The sequence below is a fragment of the Grammomys surdaster genome, unplaced genomic scaffold, assembly GCF_004785775.1.
Source record: "Grammomys surdaster isolate TR1022 unplaced genomic scaffold, NIH_TR_1.0 165, whole genome shotgun sequence".
NCBI lineage: Eukaryota > Metazoa > Chordata > Mammalia > Rodentia > Muridae > Grammomys > Grammomys surdaster.
The window spans coordinates 15,641,337-15,667,605 of NW_021604613.1; the positions used below are offsets into that span (position 1 = coordinate 15,641,337).

A 26,269-nucleotide genomic window follows, 5' to 3' on the forward strand; every position below is an offset into this window, starting at 1 on the left:
TGTATGTGTATGTGTATGTGTATGTGTATGTGTATGTGTATGTGTATGCATGCTGTCCTACCTAGAGATGCCCAGAGAGCACCAGGTGGGCTCGTTTACAAGCATCCTTAGAAACAGAATGGTAAAACATGAAAGCCTGTTATAAACCCTTTTAATTAAAACACATTGTGCCATATATTCTCCTCTCTGTGGGGTTTGTCTGACCTCTCACCTCTTCTTTTGTCCTGCAGGCACTCCACTGCTGGTTAGGAGAAGCAGTGACCCAGCACCAGGGCCCCATGCTGATGCCCAGCCAAGCGCTGCAAGCCTGAGTGGCCAGAGCTTGAAACCTGTTGTTCTGGTAGGTATCCTACCATCTCTGTGAGGGATCAAAGGGCCTTGCCCATCCACTCCAAAGAGCTGATAATGAGATACAGACCTTTTGATGAGATGCAGAGTAGTGATTATAAAACTAGATAGCATGGTTTGATAGGAGGATACAGTTAGTGATGGTCATTACTTACATAATGCTGCTTGTCAAACCCTAATTTAATCTTCTACATGTAAGTAAGGACAAGTCTCTATTCTCCAATTTTCTGATAAAATGTGAGACAGGGAGAGATTCAGGACATACAGCTATGTGTTCAGTGATGTAGGAGATTCAGAAGTGAACCAAGTGGTCTGGCTCCAAAGGCCCTGTTTCCAGCCAGCATATGACCTTGCTGCACGCCTGCTGCCATTCTCCTTCAGAATATCAGAGGGTACGTTCAATGATTCATTGCAGTGCTTTGTAGAGCAGAATGACAGTGAATGTTGATACAGTTTGGGTTCCCAATACCATGACTATATGAGGCCACCACTGGCTTTCTAGAATTCAGCATTGAAACTGGAAAAAATCAAACTACATAGGAAAAATACTAATGAGACAACATATTTGTAACTGCTATATTTATGACGGATAAGTAAGAAATTACTTCCAGGTCACAGGAAGCTATTTTCCATTCATCCACATAGACTGTAGGTTCAATTCTTTAAATTCGCAGTTGCTTTGAAGAACAATAATGGTGGTTCATCCTCCCCCAAATAGTCTGCAAGTTAATCATTGGTTAATGACCATACATGTCATCACTTATATTTAAACTCTCCTAAAAGCCCATCCCTGTCTCATTACGAGCCTCACTATTTAGAGCACTTTATGAAAAATGTATATCCAGGTGATGAATGAACAAAGACAATTTTTACAATTTGGTATAATTTTGTTTTCACGAACCATTGCCAAAGATTATAAAGTAGGAGATGCTATGCTATATTATTGACTATTTACCATTTGATTTTTTTTCCTGGTTTGTATACATTTTTTCCTTAAAGTAGTACCTTTAAAACATTTCAGATATGTTTTCTCATTGTCCTATTTAAAGCTTTCGGTGCTGGAGAGATGGCTTAGTCCTTAAGAGCACCTCTCTTTTAAATATATATGTTTTATTATTTCTTTTAATTTTTTTATATTATAATTACATCCTTTTTCTTTTCCCTTTCCTCCCTCCAAACTTCCTATATGCCTTTCTTTATTCTCCTTCAAATTCATGGTCACCTTTTAAAATTAATTGTTATATGCATATATATATATATATACATATATATATATATATATATTTACATATATATGCGTGTGTGTATGTGTTTCCAAATATAGCCTGTTCAATCTGTATGACGTTACTTCTATATATTTGTATGTTTTCCAAACTGACCAGTTGGTATTAAATAGCCGATCATTGTACTCTTCCTTGGGGAAGACTCTTTCTGTTGCATTCAGCATTCTTTGGTTACCTATAGTACTTTCTGTAGGGTTGAGACCTCATGGTCCCTATCACACACTCCCCTCCGCCCCCATGAATGTCTCTTGATGAGTTCTGTGCTTAACTCAAGTTTAGGCATCATGTTGGAGAGCACCTACTTTCTTGCAGAGGACTCTCATTGGGAACTCCAGCTCCTGGGAATTCAGTGCTCTCTTTTGGCCTTTGTAGCACTTTACTCGTGTGCATGGATCAAGACACATAGCACACAATTAAAAATAAAAGTAAAATCTTTTAAAGACTTGGCTCTTTAGGGAAGTAGATTTACTAGAACATTAATAAAAATTGGGTATATCTGATCTACTTGATTGATGGGTACAGAGAAAGCCAGTGTTTGATGTTTTATGGAGTTTTTGTTTGTTTGTCTTTATTTCATTTTAAATATGCAGTGATTGAGACCAGGTTAAGTCTAAATATATTGAATTGGGAAAAGGAATGATATAAGTATGAGAAAATTTACATAAACAAGAGTAAGTACAATTTAATGCATATTTTATGATATCTATGTACCATAAAATGAGTCTACCTGACTAGTGTTGCCACTGTTTGCAGAAAGATCCTCCCACACCCGTTTCTGTCTATATCACATAGAGTCAGTGCTTAGAACAATTGAAATAACATAAATAGTTCCTTCTTTTAGAGAAAATTAGGTCTCCCATCTTTCTAATACCTCTATCCAAATTTGACCTCAGGGAATTCTGAGGCAGGGCATGTGGTTGTACGACATAGTATTACTAGCAGAGATTTGTATTCTAATTTCAGGAAAAAAAAATACTGCCACTCAAAATGCTTGTACGTTGCCTTTATGTAAGAAAAGTGGCTTAAGTATTAGTATGTGAGAAGTAGAAAGGAAAGCCCACAGTTTTTCTTCCTCATAGTGGGCTATGTGCATGATGATGAGTGACCTGAGACTTGAAGGATGTGGTCCTTGCCTTGGCACAGAACAGAAGCACTCAGATTTCCCTTGCTTTGATTATACAATAATCTCTGCTAATTGTGTTATTCCTAATGCACCAGGGACACACACTGTGCCATGCTTTTCTTTTTCTAGAGCCAAGTACATGGAAAACTCTCAGTGTGTACATGCTTTAGATCTAGAAATGAAAAAATACATATAAACCTAGTGGGAATTCTTAGAGTTTCTTAACACTACAGCAGTTTTCATTAATAATTAACCCAACCCAGCCATTCTACCCATTACCTACTGCCATACCCCAAAATTCTTTCCTTTTTTATAATATTTATTTAGCCTCCCTAAGTCAAGAAACAAATACATTAACTGCCATGCCATAAGATCTAAAGACAGCATTATTGAGTAAAGATTCTTGAGAGGGTGGCCACTTTCACTTAGAAGAAAGCCGTTGCTTGTGTGTGTCATGGTCTCATTAAGTCATTTTTTTGTTGAACTTGTGTTCAAATACATTTGCAATCATGAGTTAAATAAACTATATATTAAAATATTTTAATTACCTTTTATTTTTAAATGTGGTTAATAGAAAACTATAAATTATATTTATGGTTCTCAATGCATTTATATTGAATAGTGTTCCTTGAGACAGAAGTAAAATCAGGTGTAAATTAGTAAGATGATCTGAGACCCTAGGCGGAGGGGTCTCTGAGCCCTATGTTTCTTTTGGGTGTCAGTTCAGGAGGTGTCCTGGCTCCTTTCTGTGGTCCAGTGCAGTGCGTTCACTAACTACAGACATTCAGGTACAGATAAATATCTTGGCGTTCTGTACGGGCCCTTGTAGTTGCTCTCAGTACTTGCTCAGTGATGAGAGAAGGGCCTTCCCGGGAAGCATGGGGAAAAACAGCGCCGCAGATCTTACCTGGGAGCACACAGTTGTTTCTTCATGGCAAAGACCTTAGGAGTCCAGGAAGTTTGGATTGGTGACTGGTGCTCTTTTTCATGGCTCAGATAGCATAGTTATACTGAAAATATCACTAGGAGCAACTCGATTCCTCTGATTGGCTAAGTTCTAGTATGATAGGGAATGTATGATAATGTTCCCTTTGTAGTAAGCAATGTGGAAAACAATTGCTTTAAAGGTAAATGTTCCCTTACTTCTTCTGATATCCCGTGGGGGGTGGTGAACAATTAGAATTATCACTTACTAAAAAGTGTTCTCATGTACATGATTCACAGACAGCAGTACCCCAAATGGCTTATTCCCAGGAAAGTTAGTCATAACCCACACCACAAGGATCTAAGGAATAAATACTTGACACATTTGACTGTGTTGAAGTACTGCCTTTAAAACCACTGTTGATGCTAGTTATTTTTAACTGGACTTTATTAGACCCACTGCAGTTAAAATTGCTTCACTGATGCCCAGAGATGTGAGCTTTGGAAAGGTTAGAAAATTTGCATCTTTGTTCCCGAATGAATTGTTTCAAATTGGTTATTTCAGATGTACACTCACAGGCATGTTGGACTTACAAGACAGCGCCAAATTAGAAAATTTGAATTTGCTGCAAGTTTCAAATTCTGAGTGCTTGAAAACCCTCCAAATTTCAGAGTTTGTTAGAGTACCATCAGATAAACAGCATGGAGATTTGTTTCTCTGCCTTCTCTTCATACCAGGATAGTATAGCTATTAATGTTCAAGCAGCAATAGCTATTCATCTTCCAAGACAGTAGCGAACCTCATTCTTCTAACACTGCTGTGCTGAAGAAAGAGAACCCTGGGGACAGGATATTATAGTAAGAGTTTTCTTTCAAGAAGCCTTACCTTCCTTCCCTTGATTGCAACCTGGTGTTCTTTGGCTTAAGGGCATGCCATAAATCTGAGCGCCTTGAAATCAATGTTCCTGAATTTGCAAATGGAACTCTAAACACATGTGATATTCCCCCCTTAATATCCGGTTAACTAATATAGGTGTTTGTGTTTTAATGACTGTTTGCATCTTGCATTTAATTCTTAAGGCACATGGATCCTGCAGGGTGAGTAAATTAAAAAGTAGATTTCTGGAATGTATATAGTTGTTCTCTGGGAATAAAGATGATGCTCTGAACTTGTTACTCAATGTTTTTATTACAAAAAATTGTGTGTGTGTGAGCGTGTGTGCGTGTGTGTGTGTATTCATTTGTAGCCTTTAGAAGTTGATTTCTATTATTATATAAATTTTATTTTTAAAATTATGTGATCAGTTTGGGTGGTTGTTAAAGTACAAGGCAATGCCTGGGTATCAGGGGTATCAGGGGTATCAGGGGTGTGATATCTCTCTGGAGTTTTAGTATGAGGTAGGCAAGGGACTCATCACTCTCTACAGTTTAGAAGGAGAGCAGAAGATTAAGATGAGAAGCCTCATTTTTGAGAGTTAAATAATTCGGGGAACCAATTCCTTGACGCCACAGACTGTCTCTGAGTAAGAGGTAGAGGGGTTCACCTTCTGCCTGCAAAGGTCAGTAACTAAGGCTATTCCATTCTATTATCATCCTTTCTACCTACCACATAGACAGACATCCAGGAGTTTAACATGAATTTGTTCATTTTTGCTTCTAGAACCACATATACCTGTTTATTCAATTGTTCAGTACTCTACAGTGTAGGGGAAAAGAACACAGGCTGGCTCTGAAGATACCCTTGGAAATATTTCTGGTTGTCAGGAATGTTCTACTGGAGGATAGGTAGAAACCCAACCAGGTTTTAGAGATTTGGATGTTTCATCGGCAAAGATCCTGCAGGTGGTACTGGTAATGAGAACTATTTCCAGTGAGTAGCAGCATTTTTCTTGCCTAGGGATAGAGAAATGTCTTATTGGATGATTGGATGATATATCTCTTTCCAAGCGTGTCACGTATATCAAAACTATTATAGATGTTTCCCCCAGATTAAACGTTCTCAAATCCATGAACCAAAATCATTTGAGATATTACAATTAAAGTTTAATAGCTTGTCTGTTAGGTTAGAAATCAGAAGGCAATTGGTTGTGGGCTGCTGACCATATAGGCAAATCAGCTAACTATGATCGGCCTGCCTCTCTTGGTGATTATTCTAAGTCTGCAATTAATAAGGAAAATACAAGTAAGTTTATGCCAAAATTCAACTTAAGATTTAGTAAAGAGTTTGGATGAACAGATGTTAATTTCTCTCCATTAGATATTAAAGCTTTATAGCTATAGAAGTTCAGACTGGATGACTGCTGAGGGATAGCTGAAGGAAGGTGATAGGCACTTGTAGTTCAGCCAGGAGCGTTGGATGCTGTTCAACTAAAGGGAATCGCTTGTAACATACAATTGTATTATTTAGAGATACTGAATCCTACGAAAGGTTTTTCTTTCATTCTTTTTTTCTGACAGTGATTTAATAATAGTCCTGTTGTTTGTAACTCCAGCTGTTCACGTTGTGTGCTGATAAGACTGGAGCTTGAAGACACATTGCAACAATGGTTTTCATATGGCTTTGTTTTAAGAGATAAAGCTGCCAACCAGTATTTCACAAAGCCAGATATTTACTAAGTTTGGCAAGTTTAGGCAGCTTAATTCCTAAAACATTGTGCTTAGAGACTAAGGTTGAGGTAGAGGAAATGAGGAGCCTGGTTTATTCTGCAACAGTTTTTCACTGCAGTTTTGCAAAAGTTGATTTAAACAAACAAACAAACAAACAAACAAATTGCTTAGCTGGATGTCCACACCATGATATGCCAGGAACCCTGGGAAATGTTACCCCTGTTCAGGCCTGCATTTCTGCATCACTTATCCTGAGTCCAGTTTAGAACTGAAAAACAAAAAGAAAGTTCACTATTCCAAGTCTTCTTCAGAAGTGAAAAGAAGTAACCGTCTTTGTTGTTTTCAGGCAGGCTCTAAGTATAATACAAACTGAATGCATTCTGCTTTCATATCAGTGTATACTGATTGACATTTTAGAAATCCAACCGTGTGCTGCAAACCATTAGGAAACCTTTAGACATTGCTCTTCTCCTAGGGAAACATAGAGACTGGTTAAGAAGACGGAATCCAAAGCAACTAAACAGCCCTATCTACCTAAGCATATATGGGATTACCAGATGCTACATCTCAACCACCAATATACCTGTTCTTTCCCTACACCCTGCACTTTGGCTCTCATTTTGTTAGCTCTTATTTTCCTGCAGTGTAACTACCAGTTGGCACATTGCTAAGGCTGCAAGCACTTCAGTGGCCAGAGCTGGTATTCTCTTATTTGTGATCGAGTCCCCAGGCATAGTGCCTGGCACATGGTAGAGCATCATAGATGTATGAGGCTTCAAACTTTCCTTTCTGAGATGAATAAGGCAAAGTCCATTCAACAACCTTCAAGCAGCTTTAGCTCGTTTTATAAGTATGTAATTGTATATGTGTGCATATCTGTATGTGCATACACATACATATATGGATGGATTGGATTAAGAAAGGGCCTGCCTTTCTTTATGAAAGGGAACACTGTTCCCTACCTGAAATAGCTTCAGGTGAGTTGTGAAAGTCAGTGAGATGTCCAAGCACGACTACTCTGCTACATATTTAACTGAGAGCTGGTTTGTGAGGTCAGCACTTTGGATTCTCAGACATTTCATTTTAGAATTTAAACAATGAGCTAGTTCAGAGAATTAGTAAAAATTATAGGGGAAGAACAAGCCATTATTATTCTGCTCATGAATTGTTATAGAAGCTAATTTTACAAGTAAACCATGAAAAAAAACAGAATAGAAATTAATTCCAACGTAGTAGAATCACTTATTTGGACTTCTTTTTCTGTCAACCAAATTGTGAATTCTATAATATAAACTTAGCAAGCTCATCAGTCATAATGTTATACTCTTCTAATAGCTGTGTGCAAAGACTTCAAAAACACTTCGGATTTTAATTTCGGGTTCATTTCTTATACCACTGCATCTAAAGATATTCCTTCCCAGCACTTCTTTTATTCCATCTTTTCTTAATAGTTTTCTAGTTTTGACTGATGTAGGAGAAACTAAAAATACTTCTGGCTAATGGATGGAACTAAAAAATATCATCCTGAGTGAGGTAACCCAATCACAAAAGAACACACATGGTATGCACTCACTGATAAGTGGATATTAGCCCAAAAGCTTGCAATACCCAAGATACAACTCACAGACCACATGAAGCTCATGAAGAAGGAAGACCAAAGTGTGGGTGCTTCGATCCTTCTTAGAATGAGTAACAAAATACTCATGGGAGCAAATATGGTGACAAAGTGTGGAACAGAAACTGAAGGAGGGGCTGTCCAGAGACTTCTCTACCTGAGTATCCATCCCATGTGCAGTCACCAAAGGTAGACGCTGATGTGGATGCCAGGAAGTACATGCTGACAGGAGCCTGATATAGCTGTCTCCTTAGAGGTCTGCAAGAGTCTGACATATTCAGAGGCAGATGCTCACAACTAGCCATTAAACTGATCATGGGGTTCCCAATGGAGGAGTGAGAGAGAAGGCTGAAGGAGCTGAAGGGGTTTGTGGCCTCATGGGGAGAGCAACAATACCAACCAACCAGAGCTCCCAGGGTCTAAACCACCAGCCTGGGAACACACTTGGAGGGACCCATGGCTCCAGCTGTATATTTGGGGAGGATGACCTTGTTGAGCATAGGTGGGAGAGGAGATCCTTGGTCCCATGAAGGCTGGATGCCCCAGTGTGGGGGAATTTGAGGGAGGGAAGGTGGGAGTGGGTGAGTGGATGGGTAGGTGGGTGGGGGCACATCCCCATAGAAGCATGAGGAGGGGAGTGGGATAAGGGGTTTCTGAAGAGGGGGAATGGGGAAAGGGGATGACATTTGAAATATAAATTTTTTTGAAAATTATAAATATTATAAATAAAAAATAAATAAATAAAATACTTCTGGTACATGGGTTAATTAGAGTATTGAGGACAAAGTGTGTCAAAATGTGTATAACTAAAAAAAAAAAATTAAAGATAAAATAAGGAAGCTACATAAACTCCGATTGGTACTACCCATTCAAACACCATACTAATGACTTTTTAAGTGCCTGGTATGAGTTTTTAGCCTTGGTGAGAACAGATACAATTTTAAATTACATTCTAATGTCCTATGAATTTCTATGCGTTCATAGAACAGCAATGAAGTTTTTCATCTAAGATACCAGTTGTCTGTGTGTACTTGCCAAGTAAATAATAAAGATGAACAGGGGTGAGGGGATGGGGGTTCCTGGGTGGGTGGGGGATGGGGTAAGGGGACAACATATGAAGTGTAAATAAAAATCCAATAAAAAAATAGAAAAAAAAGAAAAAAATAATAATGATGAACATTTAAAGTAAAAGCCTGAATATCCATAGAGAGGCAGTATCAAAACATGGTATTTACACAAACCCAAACACACATCAATCCATTCAATAAGACCTCTGCCTTTAAAAATCTCATGTCTAAACCCAAGTAGCCAGGTATGTCCAAGATTAGAGTCAAGGTTGAGAACTGTGTATTTTTGTTATTGGTTGTTATTGTTGTTGTTCTCTTCTGTGATGAGCTTCTAGGCTTCAGACAATTGATAAACATCCATGGTGTAGACTGAAAGGGTTAACTAATGTTCTCCCTTGAGAAGCATCAAGATCCCAGCTTCTAAAAGGAATACAACTTTCTCTTCAGATGAGGATTTTCCCCCCTCTGGGAACATACACCCTCCAGAAGTGTGTGTTTCATTCTGACCTCTGCTTACAAAGCAGAGTTAGTCATAGAATGACATTGGACAGACATTAAACAAGACTTTTGTTTCGCAGGAGGGGGCCCCTTTCCTAATAGCCCTGTGCCATAAAGTTGAATTTTGATGTAGATGAATCACATTTTAAAAGTCGCTACCGTGTGTGTTTTACGCTTGTGGAAACACGTAACATCCTCACAAGCAGCGTGTGGCTTGTCACAGTGCAGCTTTTGATGTCTGATTAGATGATCATGGAGACATCTGGAGTGAGTTAGGTTTGAAATGACTGTTGGGAGCCAATGCAGGCCCCAAAGCCTTCGGACAGAGTCAGGCTTTCTTTTTTTTTTTTCTTAAATCACAAGTTTTTTTCAATCTTTAACTGATTTTTTTTTTTTTAGTCTTCTCTCCAGACAGATCTCCATACCTTTAAAGTAAAAATGGATGAATGGCATTTGTTGAAAAAAGAAATAATAAAGGGTTATTGCTGTGGGAAGAAAACAGCAGCTAATGCATCTGAAGTCAGAACAGACTAACTTATTACAGAGACTGTCTGTGTCACCTCTGTCTTTAATTTTAGTCACTGACAATCAAACCAACCTTCTCTATGTTAACATATAGATAAAATGTATTTGATTTTAGCTCCATTCCTACAACGATCCAAAGAAAAGCAAGCAGACAGGGATAGAGCTGATACTGGTTAGATTGCAAGGCTGCTGCGTGTGGAGAGGCACTCATTGAAAGGTTACTCATTAATACAGCCAATTGTATTTGAGTGATCTCAAAATATGAGCATTGCATAGAGCTGTGTGATTTCCAGAGAAGTCCTTTACCCCAAATGTTTGGGATTAGAAGTGTTTGAAATTTGGAATAAATCTGGATGTTGAAATATTTTCACATATACTATCTTAAGAACTAGGCCTAAATTTATTTGTTGTCTAAGCACCTTAGATGCACAACCTGGGGCAATTGCATACCACATTTAGATAATCTGACTTTTTGCTGTAGCCTACTCACAGGAATTGAGGGGTAGGTTTTTCTACTTGGGTTGTCAGGTTAGAGGTTCTCAGTCAATAAAACACAGCTCTTTATGTATTCATGAGTGAGACTATTATTTACCTATAATAAATGGGTAGGCAAACACACACACACACACACACACACACACACACACACACACACACACACACCGCATGATCTTTTGCCTTAAAATCACTTTTCAGAGCCTCCAAAATGTCATGTTACATTTCTTATTATGACCATCTCTGAAAACTCCTTTCCTTCTGAGGTTGTGGGAAGCTGGATGTGGTCTTTGTCAGCTGAAGCATTTAAGCCTCCAGGTCAGGGTTTTAAGTACATTCACAGCCATGCCTCTATCATCACTACCTCTAGAGTTCTGCATTTTACAAAACAGAATTCTGTACCCATTAAAAATGATCTATGGTGTCCAGAAACCCTGACAACTGCAATGTACCTTTCTCTCTTCCTAATTTTGAAACCCTTGGAAGCTCATGGCAGTGGACTCATGTCACCAACTTTGTGTGACCTGCTAATTTAAGCATGTTGTCTTCAAGCTGCATGCATCCCTCTCCTCATGTCTACATAGATTTCCTGTTTAAAGCTCAAAAGATTCCTATTGTTCATATATACTCTATTTGTAGGATTTTGTTGATGGAAATTAGATTATCTCTCATTTTGCCTTGGGGATAGTGCTGCTATGGACATGTGTGTTTTGTATTTAATTCCTTGTTTGCAGCAGGATATGATAGCATACACCTGCACACTCAAACCTTGGGAGCTGAAACGAGAGTCTCAAATGAAAATTTAAGAAGCAACCTGACAGATGCAGATACTTACACCCAACCAGTGGACTTAGGGACCCCAGTGGTTGAATTAGGGAAAAGCTGGAAGAAGTTGTGGAGGAAGGTGATCCCATAGGAAGACCAGCAGTCTCAACTAACCTAGATTCCTGAAGTCTCTCAGACACTGAGCCACCAACCAGGCAGCATACACTAGCTAGTTTGAGGCACCCAACACATATACAGCAGAAGACTGCCTGGTCTGCCTCAGTGAGAGAAGATGCACCTAACCCTAAAGAGATTTAAGGCCCCAGGGAGTGCGGAGGCCTGGCAGGGTGGGGTAGTAGGGAACATACTCTTGGAGACAGGGGGATGGAGGAATGAGATGAGGATCTGCTGTGTATATATATATATACATATATATATATTCACACATATAATGCAAATATGAGGTCCCATTTTCATCTGTTCTCTTTCTAAACATAAGTATAATTTCTGATATGGTTATTCTGTTTACTTTCGTTTTTATTTTTACATGATATTGTTTTTCTGATTTTCACTTTTTAATGGAACTGTTTTCCTCAGACAGACCATTATACTTCCAAAAATTTTTTGTAAGTAGCCATCCTAATGAGTAAGATATTACCATGGCTTTTGATTTATACTTCTTTCATGATTAATGATGTTGAACATATGCTGAGATACTTACTGGTCATTTGCCTATCTTTGGTCTTTATAACTCTTTTGCCTAAATTTAAGTTGGGTTGCTTATTTTTATTGTTGAGTTTTAACTGTACCCTATAGATTCTGAATATTAATTTGCTAGCAGGCATATGATTTGTAAATATTTTTCACTTTTCACTTTATTGATTACATTTTAATGGGGAAACATGCTATTGCTGTGAAATTTGGGTTTTATGTTTTTTTCTTTTATTTCCTATGTCTTTAATATTGGAATAATCATCTAATTATTTAATACTTCTAGTAAAGAGTTTTCAGCCACTAGCATTATAGTATTACCTCATTTAGGACATTGGCCCACTTTTAGCCAGATCTCATAATCTTAAACCCAGATGCCTTAAAGGCCTTATAAGCCCCATATGTACTGCAGATTGAGATCCAGACCAAGATGAGGATGTAGCTTAGTGAAAGAAAGTTTTCCTAGCATGCACAAAGCTCCAGGTTCACTCTTTAGTACTGAAAGACAGACAGACAGACAGACAGACAGACAGACAAAAAGAGACTGATATGCTCAAGGTTGCACACTTGTCTGTCATGTACAGTACTCCAAGTTTATCCCAGTATTGCCTAAATAATATCCTAGATTTCCACAAAATAAATGGAAAAAGGAACTGTTGGTGTCTACAAATGACGGAAAGCTATATAAACACAAAAGGATAAAATCTTCTCTTTTGTGACAGCATAGATCGGCGTCAAAGTCATTAGGCTAAGTCCGAGTTTTACCAGCACTCATTATAGGAGTCTAAGGTAGATAAGAGTAGGTACCAAAAACAGTAGAGCAGGAGGAAAGGATGGAGGCAGAGCTGAGGAAATGTTGGTCAAAGATACTGAGTTATAACTACACTGGAGTTTGAGTGTCCTTGTGCATAATAAGATGACGAGGTAATGGAGACTTCATTATGTATTTCCAAAGGGTTGGAATAAAATGTTTTGAGTGTTTCACTATCACATGCATACGCTGGTATGAGCATTACACTATTTACACAAACATGTATCACTACCATGTAGAATACCATGTAGAATTCATGTATGTCAATTAGAAGACCATCTTTCCCTAATGAAGAATCTTAGCAGCCTTTTTGAAGATGATCTCATATGCAAAAGCTTACATCAAGGTTCTTGATAATAGCTTTTTTAGTCTTATCTAGGATTTTATACTAAGCATTAACTCTAGAAAATGGACATAAAGAACCCCATGTTTACCATCCTCTATTTTCCATACACACTTCTTTCTCAATAAATACCCTAGCTCAACTATTGTCTGAATGACCAATATTGATTTCTCTTTTCTCCTCACATGTGCTTCTAGATTCACTTCTCTGTCTAGAGCAGTTCTTGCTCACCCCTCTGTCTCTCCCGATTCCCTCCACCCCTTGTTATTTGTCTTGTTCATTATTTCCACTGAGGATCTTCCTTGCCCTGAGTGCCCTCTGATTTACTGAATTTCTTACACATTTAGAACATAATCCTGTAGCTAAAGAATGATGGTACTTAGAAAAGGTTTGCAGAAGGATTGAAATACATTTTGAGAATGAGTCTATTTAAATTCCACTTTAGTTGCATTGAATTGACCTGCATTCTATTTCTGCCAACAAGAGGCCATGTATCATCATCCCCAGGTACTGTGGAGAGGGGTTTCTCTTACTCAATACCAAGTCCATACCTGCTGTAGAAACTATACTATACAGGAACTCCTTTATATACAATAGTATTATACAATTCAATTAACTCATAATGAATTGAAGATATTTGTGGGTAAAGTTCACCTAATATACTGAACTTGAGAACTTGATAGTTTAGTCCAGTCTGCCTTAAACATGCTCAAATATTTACAGGAGCCTACTGTTGGAGTTACATAATACAAATTCAGTAACAAATATGTGAGTATTCCATGTATTTTGTTGGATAGCTATAATCGCACAAAACGTTTACAACACAGTGGAACAGAAAGTACTGGTTGTTTCCCTCCAGATGTGCAATTGATGGAGCTAGAGCTTGCCACCCTTGCCCAAGAAACAACCACGACGTGTGTCACTAGGGACAAAGTACAAAGGTTTCTGTCAAATACTTTTCTCTTTCCCAATGTCAGATATAAAAATTCTAATTGGACATTTCATAAGTTGAGAGCATCTGCATCCCTTAGTCTGTTATTCCACTCAAAAAGGAGTTAGGTCGATTGCCTTGATTTTACAGATGAGGCATCTCAGGCTGAGACAGGGTAGCACGTTTGCCCTGAGCAGCACCACTGGCAGCTAGCAACAGTAGGATTTGCCTTCAACTTGTCTTCATCTGAGCTACAGGAACTTTACAAAACTTCTGCCAGCCAACACGTGGCCATGAATAACATCTCCAGGTCTTGGCGAGAACAGTTTAATATCTAGATCATATGTTACCTTAGAAGCACCACTTGCCTCCACATGATACAGCCATGGGTTAGATGTTTTGGGAAATCTTCATTTGAAACTGCCTTCAAAGTCAGTTATCAGCCCTTAAAAAAAACTGTATTTTTATTATTCTATAGTTACACTTCATTTTTCTACCAAAAATGGTATTGTTCTGGCTGAGGCCAGAGCTTGTACTGTAGAGCCAGTCTCAAATGACTTGACTGTTTACACAGTTCGGATACCCCTGAGAAGTTCTAACCACCACAAAAGCGTGTGATACAGACGTTAAACACGTTTGTGGAGAAAAACGACTCAGATGTACTTTCAGCAGCAGAGTTTTATTGCCATACTTTGTTTATGGAATTGTCTGGTGGTTAAGAGAAGTAAGTTTGATCCCTGACTCATCCACTGGCTCATTGTCAGTCGAAGCAAGTATAATTTTGTACTCTCTCTGAAGGAAAAGATTGTCTTCCATCTTGGTCACAGTGGATTTGCGAGGTTAATGCCTTTTATCTTGAGTGCAGCATTTAACAGACTGTGGGTGTTTAATATATGTTAATAATAGTGGTAATAATGAATGTTGATAATTAAAGGTCTTTTATAATTACTAAATTTCTAATGTGTGTTAAATATAATTAAAGGGAAATTATTTAAATTAATATGCATGCCTACCAAAACTAGAACTAGCCACAGCTTTTATTTTTAGCATCTTAAATAGCATCATGAATGTGAATCCAAGATTAAGAAATCCAGTGATAATGGCAATTCCACTAGGGTCATGTATAGAGGGAGAACCCATGTCTGGTTTGGGTCTAGAAATGAAAGAAACATCTTTCTGAGCTGAGAAGCATAGTGAATGGGAAGCCACCAGAGACGTTTGAAGTTGGAACTATGCCACATAAAGCTGGGCATGCAACATTACTGCTAGATTTTTCTCTCTGAGATTGCTATTCATATATTCTACACAAGAAGGGGAAAGGCTTTTATAGGAATAGGGTACCATCCCCCACCCCTCATAAAGAGGAAACAAAGGCATTGGAAGAAGTAGTTGAGAAGCAGTAATAATAAATAATGACCCTGGGATTTAGTGTGGAGAATGATTCCCCAAATTCTAATGAATCCATGTCACATAGGATTATTGCTCCATAATGTGTTGGTGTGGCAGGGAAGACATCCTGAGAGGAGCAGCATTAATGGGGTTAAGAGCCTGTATGCTAGGGTGAAGGCCTGATGCAAATGGAGTCCCAGCACTTCCAGCAGACTGATCTTCCTGGCACCTTACCTTTATTTTCGTTTTACTTTTCTCATCCACAAACTTCATGTTATAATTACAGTTATATCAAGGTGTTGGCTTAGGAAACAAATAAAATATCATCCGTAAAATTGTTAGGATGCATGGCATATTTGTTGGATATGTTATGTACATGAAGGGGATGGAGATTCTAGGATAAAATAGACAATAGAGGTAATTGGAGAGTTACACTCTCTTAAAGCTGAACTTAATCAGGCTTGATTTTACTTAAGCTAGGAATAGCACACGTCTAGAAAAAAATACCAATTTCTGAAGTCAATCATTGATTGTATGTTGAGTGTGTTTGTTTATAAGGATCTTTACAGACTCTAATCATAGCCAGGCAGTGGTGACGCACGCCTTTAATCCCAGCACTTGGGAGGCAGAGGCAGGTGGATTTCTGAGTTTGAGGCCAGCCTGGTCTACAGAGTGAGTTCCAGGACAGCCAGGGCTACACAGAGAAACCCTGTCTCGAACAAACAAAACACAAAAACAAAAACAAAAAACCTCTAATCATTTGAAGATGAAAGGTACCATCTGAAGTGAAACAATGCTTCTCTTCCTTGTAAACATTTAAATGGAAAACCTAGAGGAAGAAGCTGGATAGAAGGATTCTTTAGCAATACAGTGGTTTCTAATGATCCTAACCCACAACCCATCAAATTCCACAGCTCTCCACAAGTTCTGTGCCCTTCTTGAGTTGTGCCTCTTAGTCCATTTGGAGTAGCCTACTTGGTTTGTCTGTGGCCCAGATACCTTCTCTGCAAAGACAAGGCTATGGTCTTTCTCCTTTCTAATGCTTGGACATCCATAGCATCAAGTATACTTCTTTTGGGGAAATCTTTTAAAGAAATATGCAACATTTTTGTTGAAATTATGATGAAATACATCCTTAGAGGACATCAGCATTTAATATGGCACCAAGTATCAAAGGTCAGTCTCGAGTCAGACCTCCCTGCTTAGATAGTTCCCCACTTCAGGAAGGCTCTGCAGTGTTCACAGACAGAGCCAACTGTCTCATGTTTACTTCCTATTGTGGGTCAAGCGCTTTCCTTTCAGTGGGAGTGGCTGGTCAAGACTAGTCAGACCATATCCTCTGTGTGTGTTTGTGAAAGTGTACTGAGGCTACAGGGTACTTTTTATCACCTCCATAGACCAGCACTTAGTGTGTGGCAGGTATTTTCTAAGTAATAACTGTTTGAATGACTAAATGGATGAAAAAAACAACCAGCTGATCAGCACAAGAGAAGGAGTGGGAAGCAGAACAAGTTGTCAGATTCTAACATAATGATGGATTTGTAGAAAAAAGCCTTCAAAGTCAGCATTTAAATAAAAAAGGAAGAGTTTCTGAAGGCAATGTAAACGTTAGTTTTGCTCTGGCTTCTGTGTCTTTAGTTTTAATTAGAATACAAAAATAATAGGTTTCATTGGGATGCATTCACTCCTGTACATCACATATTGTTCATGTTTATTGCCCTCCCTAGTTCCATGCTTCAAGCTTAGCAGCCTCTTGTAACCTGCTCCCCTACCCAAATAGTTTGTCTTTCTACTTCTATGTGATACACATTCCAGAGTCCTCATTAAGAGAAAACATGAAATATTTGTCTTTCTGGAATTGACATATGTAGATGATCTCCATTTCTATTCATTTTGATAAAATGACATAATTTCATTTTAATATGTTTAAAGAAAACTCCATTAGTCATATATACCTGTATTTCTTTTTCTGTTCTTCTACTGACCAACATCTAGACTGATTCCACACCTTGGTTAGTCTCAATAATGCTACCATAAACATGGATTGGCCAATATATCTCTGATGTGCATTTCTTCAGATTTATGCCCAGCAGTCATATAACTGAAACATATGGTAGATCTATTTTTAATTTTTGCATAAAAGTTCCATATGAATTTCCATAGTAGCCACTAATTTACATTCCCACCACAATATATACAAGAGTCTTCCTTTCCCTCTCTTTTTTCCAGTATTTAGCTTTTGCCATACAATAATTGGGAACACTGAAACAGATACATATGTGTAAATATATATGTGTATATTTGAGTATACATTTTTTCAGATTTTTAGTCTTACTAACATTTATACTTCCACTTTCTTTAGCCTTTTAATAAATTCTTACATGTCATGACATGTGCTCCTAGTGCTTATACCTTCATTGTCTCATCGGTCTCTTACTAGTATTTGTGTTACGTTCATTAATTTGTGTTTTAGCCACTTTTATCATTGTTCAAACTGTTTATTTGAAAATGTAGAGCTGGAACAAGAGGGAGAAGGGAAGGGGGAAAGAAGAAGAAAATGTCATAGAAAAGTTTCAAGTCATGCTTTGCCAGTTACACACTCATTAGGTGACTTTTCAACACTGTCTGCAACTTGGTTCATCTTGCAGTTCTCTATGCAGGCTCCCTCTATTTCAGCTTCGGTCACTATACATACCTTTATCTTCTGGATAAGACTGTCCACAAGCGTGGGGTCAGCTATAAACTCTGTCGTACCTGAGCTGGTCTCTGATTTAATCGTTGCTGCAGAGGCAAGTTGTTTTGGCAAGCCACTGGATGTTGCACCAGACCTTTCCTACTTTAGCTTCTTCCTTTGATTCAGGAACTGATTCTTTGCACCTCTCTTTATTTGTAATAACTTAATGTCTTGACTGGCTTGTGGCATATGCAGAATTCTTATCATTTGTTTTCTCAATAATAGCTATTCTTACAGGGGTAATATAGAATCTCAATATACTCTTGGTCTTCATTTCTCTGATACGTAATGATTTTTAACATATACTTATTGGCCATTGAATTTCTTTTGAGAACCGTCTATTTAGTTTATTTGCCCATTTATTGATTGAATAATTTGCTTTTTTGTTCAGTTTTGTAGCTTTTCATATCTTTTATGATTCACGTTTAAATTATGACAAATGTACTCTAAGAACTCTAGCATGAATTTATTTATTTATATTCAATATAAATGGGCTTGGCTTCCTAAGGGATTTCTTTGCTCAAGGAAAATCTATGAAAATCTAAAAGGGGGATTTGAACTAATTCTTGTGGGGAAAATTTTCTTTTCAGGAATGCTAAGACTTTGAGGATGACTGGAAGGACAAGAAGCCAAATCATGAAGAAACACATTTTAGCTGAAAAACAGAAAATGATACATAATAAAGACAGCAATATGGGGAGATAGTGTGATTTTCCAGATGTTTATAAGTCCTTAAGTCTTCTTCACAGAATAAGAGATGGAGTGCCGAATCATGGACAGTCATTGGCAGCACATACAGGAGTTCAACTTAGAGCTATATGTAGAATCATTGAAGACTTTAAACGGAGATGCTGAAGCTTCAATTCTGCAAGGACCAAAGGGACAGTTAGCAAAATTAGTGTTTGTTATGATGAGAAGGATTCCTTTGTCCATGTAAACTGTGGCATTGATTGAGTAGTAATTCCAAACCATCAATCTCGATATATACTTTGCCTTGGTTACTATCCTAAGTAAATTCAATATATATTTTTTTTACCTAGTCCTAGAGAAACTTTGCAGAGTGGTTAGAATTTAACTGTTTTTTATTTTATTGATAAGGAAGTGAGGTGTGGGGCATGAAGAAATGAAGCAGATGCACAGATCTTTGGGCTGAGGTGTTGCTCACTGGGAGGGAATTCACTGAGCATATTGGAGGCATGGTGTTCAGTCCCAGTCAAACACACACATACACACACACACACACACACACTCATACACACACACACACACGCACAAGGGGACAGGGGGTGAGTAGGAAGGATATACAAATGACAACTCCCTCAGGTAGATGAATGTTCTACCATCTGACATACAAATCAATTTGTAGACAAAGATGCTTAGAAATCTAAGAAACTACCCTCCATTTTCATTTTTGAAACTCCTTTTCATTTAAAAACTTCAATATTGAAGTCACTGATAAAACTTGTAAGCAATTTCACCAGATATGAATAAAGCAAATACGAGGTAAAACATTGCAGACAGGCCCAATGGAACTTAAGTCACAGAAAACACACATTTGAACAAATGAAAACTAGTAACATTTGCAGAACTCTTTTATTTTCAAGGTGCAAAAGCACAATTTAGAATAAATTTTGAAAAACAGCAATTTTACAATTCTAAAAAAAAAAATGGAGGCTTTTTTTTTTAATGTTTCCTGTAACTGTGCCCAGTTTTGAATATCCCACTATAGGAAATAAGAGATGGAGATCCGGTGTGTGCCTCTGCCTCATTATTTCACAGACTTTTAGCATGTTTACCTACAGACCAGTTCCCCAGTATAAGGCAGCGAGTGAACTTCTCAGGGCTCTGCAGTCCTCATCTGCCAAGAGTAGCTAGTATTTGTTTCACTTTCAATTAGAGTTTTGTTGTTTGTCTTATTGGCTCATATTTGGCTGCTTTTCTTCAGCGATAGCAAAGGGAGGAAGGGAAGCTTTCTGCAGACACCTGACCTGTGATGCTGCTGGAAGAGCAGTAGCTCCTAGATGAGTAGGGTGGGCAGCCATTCCTGTGTACACACACCCAGAGCCAGAGGCAGGCATGAGTACTCAGCAATGGCAGTGGATGAATGCTGCAAATTCAGAAAAGAATTTGATAATAGGCAGGTGAAGGAAGCGTCAAGCTGAAGCATGGCTTCTGTGGGCCTTCAAGGGAAGCCAAACCTTTGATAAGCATGGAGAATCAGAGAGCAAATTCTTGGCCATGAGGTTGATAATTGTGATTATGTATTTCTGGCAGAGTAGAATTGTAAAATTGCTGTTTTTCAAAGAGGCATGGAAAAACCTCTTCCTACAAAGCAAAGGGAAGTTAAGAGAACACAAGACTGTGCTATAACACAGTTGGTTGAATCACAGTTTTTAAGAAGAGGGTCAAAAAGAATCTGCGTCTTGAAATACGTTCTCCTTGTAGGAAATTTCTAAGACATAAGAGCATGGCGCAAAATCAAGTTATAAAGAATGACTGAGTCCAACTGTGAACAAGCTGCTTGGAAACAGGGCAGGCTCGGTTATCTTGTGTTGGTTTATCTATAACCCCAGAGTAGCAGTTTTGTGTATACATTTGTAAATGTTGCAGATAGAATGAAAAAACGTGATATATTTAACAAATTAATAAATAACGCTGGAGTTATAAAAAAAACAAGTTATCAGTATCATTTTGTGTGAAATTACACAGCTATAAAAATCAGACACCAAACCCAACCCTCCAAATAGAGAGATGAAAAGAAGACAGGAAAATTCTATTTAAGATAAAAGCAATGAAACACTAATGATTTTCATATCATATAATTTCCCTGACATTAAAGAAGTCTCGACATGATGTATGACTTAAACCACAGCATATATCTTTATTTACTCCCATTCAACAAATCATAGTCATCATCAGCCACATTTTTGGGGGTGGACAAACTCCAGAAGCAGTATTGCAGGACACAGAATCCCTCGGGTTTGGAAGAGTTCATCACTCTCACGTTACTGACATTGTCGAATGCAGGCATAGATTAAGTCCCACTACCCTGCCATGCAGAGTCCATTCATGTCAGTCTGCTCTCATTCAGCCCAGGCACTAATCTTAATCTGATTGTGTTGAGCTGAACAAGCTCTTTCAGCATTTCACTGTCTGGCAGGAGTCCCAACGTTTGGTAGTAATATCCAGCATGAAAAGAATTTTTTTCTGGTACTGGTCTTAAGGTACTTGGTTTTTTCAAGAATGCTGCAATATTCCAGCTCTCCTGAAAGACTGTGCTGATGGAGGAGTTAGTGAAGGGCCAACCCTCCCTCTGGTACTCTGGACTCTGATACTTGTCCCTGCGTTTATACACTGGGTTCAACACCAGAAGCCATGTTCCTGTCTGTTCACACACAAGAGAACCACCTTCCCATCTAAGCTGAGAAATGGAAGTATGTGGCCTTGGAGATGCTATTTCATTACTAGGCAGAGTTTTTGCATCTGTGAGACAGGGAAGCTGTAACTAGGATGAGCCTGATCCTGGGCAAGCTGGTAGGACTACAAATGGGTACAGCATATTGAGGATCATCAGTGATCTTTATTCTGTCTACAACAGGTCTCTACTTACCTTATCACTTTTAAGTGTCCCTTCTAGTTCCGAATCATCTTATTTAAATAATTTATTTTCAGTTTTGCTTCTTGATTGTTTGTTTTCCAAGACACAGTTTCTCTGTTGTCTTCTTGACTATCACAGTACTGGTTCTGTAGACCAGGTTAGCCTCTAACTCAGAGAGAGTCACCAAGCTCTGCCTCCTAGGGCAAGGATTAAAGGCGTGCACCCCCATGGGCAGGCTTTATTTCAGTTTCTTAATTGTCTTTCTTAGAGGATCTATCTATGGTACTGGGGTTTGAACCTAGGGCATTCCGCATCCTAGGTAAGCGATCTACCACCCAACTGTTTTGACAGCCTTCTCCCTCCATGACTATTTTGAGACAAAGTTATACAGGCAGACCTTACATCCTCAGGCTCCAGAGTGCTGAACTTACAGGCTTGCAGGACCTGTGTTAGCTCATTGTCTTTCAAGTGGCAAAAATATAGGAGCAAGGTTAAAAGTGGCTAAAGGTGGCTTTCAGTGAAATGTAGCTTACAAACCCAGGCCTCTAGCAGGAAGAGAAGGAGAACAAAGTAGGCTCAAGAGAAAGGCAACAACACACAGCCACAGCACACAGCAGTTTCAGTACTACTGCTGTAGAAGCTAAGGCAAGAGAATTGTGAGCTGCAGGCCAATGTTGGCTACAAGATGAGCTAATACCTCCAAATTGCCGGGGAGGCGGGGGGAGGGGAGGAGCAGGGGGGAAGAAAGAAGTAAGGTAGGTTGGTTGGTTGTCTTGTTTCACTGTTGCATTTTCCTAATCTTGTTTTGAGTCTGAGACTTTTTCATTGTCAGTCTCACAGATCTTGGCGATGCCATTCCTAATCGGTTGTCTTATTTTTCTATTTTTATCATATCTTATTTTTATTATATATAGCTTTTTAAGTTGTGAGCTTCTCTTACCATGCTTTATGTATTTGAAGCAATGATTTTTTATATGTCATAATATTTCCCAATGTTATTTTTATGTTAATGTTTTCAACTTTAGCCTTTACCTGTTTTTTTTTCTTCTTGTGTTTGTAGGGATTTTGTTTTTATCTCTCTGTGAGTTTTGGATTTGAGTAATCACTTGCTGTAGTGCCATTTAAAATATTTAATATATGTTTATTATATGTTATCCCTGCCTCCTTAGCAGGGAGATACCCCTTACCATTGTGTCATGTCTTCTCAATACTCTTCCTCAACCTCAGTGTGTTTTGTATTTCTATTGCAAAGTCATTCTTGCCCTTCCTATACCTGAATTTAATTTGCTAATACTAATCTTGAGACGTTGTCATGTATACCATTGAACTAGCTTTATATAATTTTGATTATAATATCTTTACTTATTCTTCAAGAATTTTATGCATGTGTGCAATTTATTTTAAGCACACTCATCCCCTTATTACCTCACTGTAGATTGTTGTCTGTATGCAGGGGAGGTCAAGTGAAATATAAGACTAGAGCCTGTGATTGGGCAATGGAAAAGGAAGGCAAGATTGAGAGTTTTCAAGAGAGAGAAAGGGAACAGAAGGGAGAAGGACAGAGAAAGATGGACGAAGAAGATGACCTGGATCCACGTGGCTTGAAATAGCCACAAGTAGTTTATGAATATCATAGAAGAACAATAGAATAATATAGGGCAATTTGTCCAATCTAGGTGGGCAGCTTCTATCAATATTAATTGAGTTTTGAATTCTTTGGACATTTTGGGGATTAGGAATTTACTGTTATAAATCTAACTGATAAATTACAAGCCTCTGGAGTTTTCTTTACATGGGGCTCTGAGTTTCAAGCCAGTCTTGGCAGACTAGCTGCAGGGGACAGATGACTATGAATATGAGTGGTTCGGAGGCAAGGGAACCAGAGGAAATTGGGCAGACTGCCACTTGGGTATAGCCATGGGAGCAGGGAGACCACCATTCCTGGTGCACAGGTGGTGATAGCATGGATTTTTTTTTTAATAATTACATGCAACACCTCACTCCCACTCTTAGTAGATCACCTCTACATCCCTCCCAACTTCATGTCCTCTTATTTGTTTAACAATCCATTCAGTCTTATCAGTTCTGTTCATGCGCATCCATTGGAGTATGGCCAACCTACCATTGACCACATCCCATTTGAAAACTTACTCTTCTCCCATATCACTCATTAACTTTAGTAGCTTCTCAGCTAGGGGTGGGAGGTTGTGTGACCCTCTCCCAGCCATGATGGAGAGTTGACTAGTTTGACCCAGTTGACAGGATTGTATTGGAAACCACAGCTGCTGTGAGTTCATGAGTCTAATGGTCCTCTCATCTCCAGAAGGCACTGTTTTACCCCAGTTCTTCCCAAACCCCAGCTCTAAAATCATTCCGTTGCTTCTCCAACACATTCCTTGAGCAATAGGTGGGTGTATGCTATAGGAGGTGTTTCATTTATGGTTGAGCACTCCAAAGACACTAATTCTCTCTGAACAGGTTTGATTTCTCTAGTTGCCATTGTTTGAATTTAATATTAAAGACCTTGTCTCATAGGCTGTAGATAAACACAGAATTGGACAATAAGCCATCTGTGTTTCTTCCACTCTCTGAAACAATCCAAGTCAGGCCAGTGTTCCCTGTTCTGTGAGCATGCCTGTTCAGTCTAGAACTGTGTATATGTCAGGTGTTTATGTGGAAGGAAGGGGGCATATGAAAATTAATTGTTTTGACTAGATACAATTTGATATGTTCCCAATTTTTTAAAATGTGTACTTTATATGTTAAATATTCTAATTGATCACTATACCATTACATTATTAAAATAATTTCTGCTTTATTATAACCCTGTTCTCCCTCAGGTCCTCCATATGGCTAATTGGTACATCTGTTTTGAGTTTCTCCTTCTCAATCAATCTTAATGAAGATGTGTGTATATGATTAGATCTTTCAATTTGTTTTCAGTGACACTCATTTTATTGGTACCCTCTGTTCTACTTTTAGTTTATTTCATTCTCTAAATAGAGAAAATGTAAGGTTTAATTTTTCCTTTGACCATTTTGTAGCTTATATACAGAACCCATTTGAAGATTCTTTATATATTCAAAGTCTCAAACAAATTAACAACTACTACTGTAGATATGCCCTATTATTTCTGATATATGTTGCATTCATTAGTCATTCATTTCTAAATGGGGACCTGCCTAAAAAATATAGTAGCTAAAAGTAGAAAACTTCATTATAAAAGAAAAGGACGGGACGACACTTGAACTTAGCTTCAAAAGGAGCAAGTGGCTTCCTTCCAGGTTCCAGAAAACCTCAGAAAGTTTGGGTATAAGAGTGATTTTGCAGAATATCTCAGCATACAAATTATCTGAGTAGACTCTACACTGTCTGGTTCAAAGCTTCTTGTTTATCCCTCACTTACACAGAGAAAGCAATAGTGATGCCCAGTTATTGCATATGGATCACAATACACCCATCATCCATCTTCCTTGGAGCCATCGGACTGATTAAGAAAACTTGTGGACTCTCTCTTCCAGCTTCTGAATTGAGTCACTCCCAATCACACTCAATAACTAATTTCCTGTGATATACTGAAGGCGTCATTGATTGTGATGTTAGTTAGCAGGAGCCACAAAAGATCACAAGTGCAACATAGAAATTGGCATGCATCCTGTCAGAGCCTGAGCATGAATCTCGAACAGTTGAAATCTCTTCCTATATTATGACTATGGCATTAGCATTCCTCATGGAACTAACAATACATTTAGTCATCTAATCCTTAATCCACATTAGAATTCCCCCAGTTGTCTTCTCATTCTTGTTTTTAATGGGGCTTATGCCAAGGTTATATTTTGCATCTAGTTGCTGTGACTTTTATACCTCTGTGATCTTGAGGCATCTTAAGGACAATCAAATCAACAGGTGTCCTTTAGCAGGTCATTTTCATGAGTTTGATTGCTCTTTTGTGGGATCATTTGGTTTGTTTCTCTAATCTCTGTATATTCGCTAACTGGAAGTTGTATCTGATGGCTCGATTAAGTTTAGCATGTGTATCAAAGTTATATCATAGATGATATCTAGTTCTTATGTATCAGACCAGAAAACATGCAGTATCTGGTTTATTTATTTGTTTATTTATTTTTACTCTTAGTGACCTGAATTTCATTAATAGGTTAAGATGGTGATGACATCATCCCTCTAATCTTAACTATGAAATCAATATATATGTGCTACATTTGACATCGCCTTTAGTTATACGTAATGTTAACAAGAACTAGTCATTTGATTTTGAAATAACTATTAATTATTTAATAGCAATGTGATATTTCAATCTTCTGTTTCTTTCATATTTGCTAAAATTCTTTTATAAAATACCTCATTGCATAGTATTCTATATTGGGTATACATATGTACCTTGATATAATATGTATGTGGGGTGGAGGAGATGTCTAAGTTTTTTATTTTTCTTCTTCTTCTTCTTCTTCTTCTTCTTCTTCTTCTTCTTCTTCTTCTTCTTC

At 38.1% G+C, this 26,269-nt stretch overlaps 1 protein-coding gene across 1 annotated transcript in view; it reads left to right on the forward strand.

Annotated features, from left to right (window-relative positions):
* Pard3b (par-3 family cell polarity regulator beta) overlaps positions 1 to 26,269 on the forward strand; it is a 951,194-nt gene that overhangs the window by 405,827 nt on the left and 519,098 nt on the right. The window contains exon 5 of the mRNA XM_028765737.1: positions 231 to 340. Within this exon, the coding sequence (XP_028621570.1) occupies positions 231 to 340 (110 nt within the window). The remainder of the gene's footprint in view (positions 1 to 230; positions 341 to 26,269) is intronic.